This window comes from Pleurodeles waltl, chromosome 7 (assembly GCF_031143425.1).
Source record: "Pleurodeles waltl isolate 20211129_DDA chromosome 7, aPleWal1.hap1.20221129, whole genome shotgun sequence".
NCBI lineage: Eukaryota > Metazoa > Chordata > Amphibia > Caudata > Salamandridae > Pleurodeles > Pleurodeles waltl.
The window spans coordinates 562,304,986-562,310,985 of record NC_090446.1 but is presented as its reverse complement, the minus strand read 5'-3'; the positions used below and the strand labels follow the sequence as shown (position 1 = coordinate 562,310,985).

At 43.3% G+C, this 6,000-nt stretch overlaps 1 protein-coding gene across 1 annotated transcript in view; it reads right to left on the bottom strand.

Annotated features, from left to right (window-relative positions):
• Positions 1 to 3,728: 3,728 nt before the first annotated feature.
• Positions 3,729 to 6,000, bottom strand: part of LOC138304347 (integrin alpha-X-like) — a 126,737-nt gene continuing 124,465 nt past the window's right edge. The window contains exon 13 of the mRNA XM_069244320.1: positions 3,729 to 3,970. Coding sequence (XP_069100421.1) covers positions 3,875 to 3,970 — 96 coding nt within the window. The 3' untranslated portion in view covers positions 3,729 to 3,874. The remainder of the gene's footprint in view (positions 3,971 to 6,000) is intronic.

Below are 6,000 nucleotides of genomic sequence, written 5' to 3'. Positions count from 1 at the left end.
ATGAAAGGCAGGGTAAAGGCCTGGCACAAATCCCAAAAAGGGTACATTTTATAGGTTTTTCCAAAATGAAAAACACACATTTGACTTGGTCTGAATGAGGCAATAATAAAAACAACCAATAACAATTCATAAATTCATAATCTATTAACTGTATCATTGCTAAGATACCTGGGTAAATAATAATAATGGACCTTTCAGCTCTTGCATGAGCCTTCCGTAGAAACAGGAAAAGTCCCTGATTTCGTTGCAAGAGTGAGTACAGTTATTACATGGCTTCCACCCAAGGCACAAGAGAAATTACATTTTGTTTCAGCACAAGAAAAACAATATCACAGAATAAATCCCTTTTCTGTTATTTTCTGTTAATGGTCTTTTAAACATGAAGAATAAAACAGCATTTCTCTCTTAATTGTAGATGTGCTTCTCATTACAGGCAGGCTGATGCCCAGTCATGCCAATCTGAGGCCTTGTTATGCGAACTTAAAAAGACAACTAATGATTAAATAATTATTTTAATTAATACATCTGCTATAAAAACCACACATTGTGCATAGGTCTACTGCGACCACTATGATTTGTCCTTTGTGCTGTATCTACTTAAAACCTTAAACATTCATATCTCCAGTTCCCCTCACTGGAATTTTGTCATTTTCTGTAATTTTGTTCATTGAGTTAGTGCTGTTAACTCTATTATTTTTTTAACTTTCTTATTTGTTTTTTTACCACGTAAATACTTACGCATTGCCCTAAGTGAAGCTTGTATTCTCTGTGTCAGCTATCAGGGAGTTGAGCCAGAATAATTTAGTGATTTGGAGGCTTCACCCTTTCAATGAGGGTGTGATTGTTCCTTGAAATGGGTAATCACATCCCTCCAAAATACAGTTCCTGACACTAAGGTAGTTACATCATAGAGCTATGACAGTATTCACAAAACTAACATAGTTATGCTGTATAGGCTTATTCCCAAAAGTCCATTAATGAAGGTTCTGGGGCCTGCAGCCTACCTTATGGGTCATTATACATATAATGACGACTTAATATGGAGTATCCTTGCCAGTAGTAAAAACCATACCACATTCCTTAACATTCAAATTACTGCTAACATTACGGCATGGCAGTCCTGTGTGTCCTCTAACATCCTTGTTCCTGCTTTGGTTGGGGAACTTGGATCATGATGGTCCCTAACATCCTAATTCATCCTTTTATTGTGGCACTAGGGTCCAAATTGTACTCTTGCTTCCTAGTTCCTGGTAAGGATAGGTTGTTGGAGTCCTGAATTCTATTGACATCTTAACTCCTGTTCTGGTCAGGGATCCAGGGTCTTAAATGGCCACCGCATCATGGTTGTGGTGCGCGGTCTAATCTGATAAACAAAATATATTTATCTTCCATGACTGCTTGTGGTATTTCACATCTTTCTGCAAATTTATACAATTTAACGCACCGTTATAGACATTATTTTCTTGATATTGTGTTGGTATGAGTGTATTGACATCAGTATAAGCCAAATTACTTCAACAAAGCGCTCTCATCCATTAATGTGGAAAATACAACTAATCACCCTTTAACTACAAGCTCTGGATGTACAGCTGCACAGCTGCACGTATTATGATGGTTTCATGAATATGGGTTCCTATGTGAATGGTTATACAGTAAATGAGAGCTAATGAATTTGTAGGCGATGTGCGTGTGCATTTCTGAAGACACTACCCAGCACATAAAGCCAATAATGAACAGGTTTCTCAAGCTGCTATGTAAATTGTGGTAATCTGAGCTCAGCATTCCATATTTTTCAATAATAATTATTATGTTTCAAAGCTATTAAGCCAGGTATACTATAGTAGCTTCTCCGGTGACACAGCTGGTTTCCCAACTTGAAAACTATCTCAACATACAAGCATGGAGTGTTTGTTCTGTGTGTCTTTTGATTGGGCCACACCATCCGAAGTATCACAGAGGCTAGGGAACAGAACTCTTTATAAAGAGAATGCTGGATCACAGTTACTTCTTGCACCTGCTTTTAGCTGACTCTTTCGACTTTTTAGAAGAAACATATATGCCCTCATTACGACCCTGGTGGTACGAAGACCGCCAGGGCCGGGTGTCGGTCTCTCCACCGACGGGACAGTGGTGAAGACTGCCAAACTGCCACATCTCCGCTGGTACCACCAGGGTGGTAGGACAGCCTGGCCGGAGGACAGTACCACTGGACCGGCTGTCCACTGAAGACCGCCAGCGGTCTTATGAGTTGCCTTTCTGCCAGGGTTTCTGCGGCAGTAGCACCTCCACGAAAACCCTGGCAGTAAAGGCTGCCAGCGACAGAAAATTCCTTTCCTGTCACCCGCAGACAACTCCCCCAACAAGCCCCCTTCGATTCCCTGACCTCCTCCTCCCCCCTTCCATGACAGCACCCTCCTCCCCTCACCTCACACTACCCACACGCACCCCGCATACACACATTCACCAACACAAATACATTCATGCATTTACCAACATGCATACATACACTCATTCACCAACACGCATACATACACTCATTCACTCGCACCAACAGACACACATTCACACAAACACACCAACACGCACTCATTTCATCAATCACACATGCATACACACTTACATTCAGGCATACACACTTACATTCACACACGGAGACATGTACCAACTAACACACGCACACACCACACCTCCCATCCCCTCTGCTGTCGGACGATTGACTTACCTTGTCCGGGGAGGAGGTTGTCCGCCAGGGAATGGGACCCAGCGCTTCCGCCGCTGGCAGCGCCCCACCATCAGGACACCGGCACGCCATATTACTGCTTGTAAAACGGCAGACAGAGTCGTTTTGACGTGGTGGTGGTGGCTGTGGAACCTCCTCTGCGCCGCCGACCGCCAGCATGACTGCTGAAGGATTTCCACCCAAATTATGGCGGAAACCCTTCAATACTCGTAATATGGCAGTCGAAAGGCTGCCAGCACTGGCGGTCTTCCGGCGCCTGTCATAATGAGGGCCATAGTAGTCAATTGACCTTGTTATAGAGCAATCTATAAACACATTTTGTCGAAAGAACTGAGGGTTATAGCATTCTTTGTAGAACAGGACTATCATCCCTGGTACCTTTACATTGTTTGCCCAACATGCTGGATGTTGGAAAAGGACAAAGTCCCTGTTGGTGCCCCTTGTACCTTTGACTGCCTAACTGGTCAATTATGATGCGCAATGGGCGGCCCATGGGCAACTATCCTGTAAGTCTAGCTTGTGCACCCAAGTACTAGATGGTGGAAAAGGCCTGAGTGCTACAGAGGTCTGTTTGCCTTGCATATTACACTAAGCAAAACATTCTTTCACAATGCACATTAAGTACAGGGGCATGATGGCAGTCCTGGCCATGCACTCCCATAGGCATGCCTCTTTGTAACTGGTGGGTCCTTCTCGCAATTGGGTGGGCTTGGGAAGTGATGCAAAGTTCCAAACATGCTAGTAAGTCTCAGGTTGGGACATCTTCCTGAAGAGTTGTAAACCAATAACTGAAGATTAGTCTCTCCGTGCTAGAATGGGATATCTGCCAGAAAGGATGTGACCACTTATCAAAATACCTTTAATGAAAGCTGGACATCTCCTCTACTTGATTGGGCTGCATGTAACGTTAATCAAGACTTAAAGAAAAAGCTCAAACCGCACACAAAATCTAGGTTTAAAATCTATGCATTTATTACAAGTTCTGCCTGTATCTGGTTCATGAAGTCACTTTTGGTCGTCTGATGTGTTACATCTCTAATGATGTGCTTGTGCCGTTTGCACTGATGAACCAAGTCTGGATTAGTTCCAGGTTCCAAGGCTTAGAACTTGCCTGGCGGAAACAGACCAGACGCTTTATTGTTCGGTTGTCGGTGGTGCTGTAGGAGTCATGCCGTCAGGGGTACTGGACTCTTCCATCATGTGCTTGTACCGACGGGAGAAGAACCCAGCCTAGGAATGAGAGTGTTAAAATAAGGAGTCAGGCAAGCAACAGGTGTCATGGAGGAGAGAGAGAGATAGAGACATCAGAAAAGAATCAAATGAAAAGTTATAGCTATGGATATGGAATGGTGTAGCCAGAGCATCCTGATGTGTCCCCTTGCTCATGCCGCTCTAGGCACTACATTTCTGGTGTCAACTGCTTTTAAAGCACTACATCTCTACATCCACCTTTGAAACAATACCAGCAAAACAACTAACTGGTAGACTAGCTCTACACTTAGACATGTATGTATGGGTGGCACAGAGTGTAAGGAGTATTAGCACCCTCTCATTTATCAATTGGGAGTTAGTTCTTTTAGCTAAACATATTTAACGCCTGTCCTTTAAGCGCAACCTTTTCTCTCTCTGGATGCTTGCAGTTCAGCTCTACATTGTACATTTAAAACCTGTTCCTGAGAGATGCAGTCACAGACAGTGCTTTAAATGGAAATACAAAGTTTCAGATTCTCACTATTTAGAGTACCTGTTTCCTCCTGAAAAGTTCCAGTACTCTCACATTAGATGTATTGTAGCAGGGCTGAGAAGTACAGGTACTCTCAAATTAAAGAAGTGGAAGTACTCTGTACCTGCCCATTTAAAGCGCTGGTCACAGATTTATTTTAATTGTATTTGAAATATTTTTTATTTGAGCAACTGCCTTAATATAAAAAATATATAAAGCAGTAGAGTGCTATTCTGGCAACCTCACCAGTATTGCTCATGCGTGCACATCACGAAAGGATAATTTACAGTAAGCATCAATTGAAAACCTCTGGATTTCTTTGACAGTAAAATATGACGGAATGCGAGAATAACAGCTAATTTTCACTAAAGACTGATGAGCTCTTTTGCAATTAGATACTTCGGGCAGATTTCAGAGCCCATAGTGCCTCCTTGCGCCACATTAACATCATTTTTTTAACGCTAATTTCGTCAGAAGCCAAAATTGGAGCACCAAATTCACAAAGTGGTGCAATGCATGCCTTGCGCCACTTTGTAGCCCTTTGCGCTACGTTATGCCTGCGCCAGGCATAATGTATGCAAAGGGGGGCGTTTCCCTGTTAAGGGGGCCAAAAAAAAAGGTGCAAAGAAATCTAAGAGGTGTCTATGCGTAATTGTTTGGGGGCACTTTTAACGCCTGCTATGAGCAGGCGTTTAAAGGAGGCACAACATTGTTTAGAATGGGCCTTAATGGGCTTTGCAGGATTAGCGTCAACATTGTTTGACGCTAATCCTGCAAAGCTCCGAACTAGTATCAAATCCCTAACTACTATTTTCAAGTTCACATGGAGGTATAATCAACATGCACCTTCTTTTAATTGAGTTTACCTTTTCCTGCCTACCTAATACTGAAATCTTAACCACTGAATTGTTACAGAGTGAATTCCCAAATTTCAGCAATCTACAATACACCGAGCCACACCACTAACAGAGGAGAGACATTTGTTTAGACATTTAGGTTCATATTTATGAAAAATGGTGCACAGCTGCGCGTCATTTATTTTAAAGCAAGCTAACGCCATTCCCTAACGCCATCCGTGTTCAATATTTATAAAATGACACACAGTGGCGCTAAAGAACGGTTAGCGTCTCAAAAAAAGATGCTAGCTGGTGACGGATGGCTTTACTGGGAAATGGCACTAGTGGGTCAAAAATGACTGTAAGCTGATTAGCGGATAAAACATCTGCCGCTAGTCAGCCTAGCATCATTTTTTGATCCACAAGCAGCCAAAAAATGACTTCTGTCTAAGTATAGACAGGAGGCATTACCACCACCCCAATACCTGCCACAGGGGACCAGTGTCCCCAGGGCAAGCCCAACATACCCAGTGCCAGCCAGGGGGCCCTATCAAAGGGGCCCCCAGTGGCACACCACACACATACACTTACCTGCAACTTACCTCCTCCTGTAGTGTCCCTGTGGTGCGGGTGGTGGTCATGCTGGGGGTTGGGGTGGGCATCTTTGTGCCCATTCCATGGTGTTTCCCTATGGAAACGGG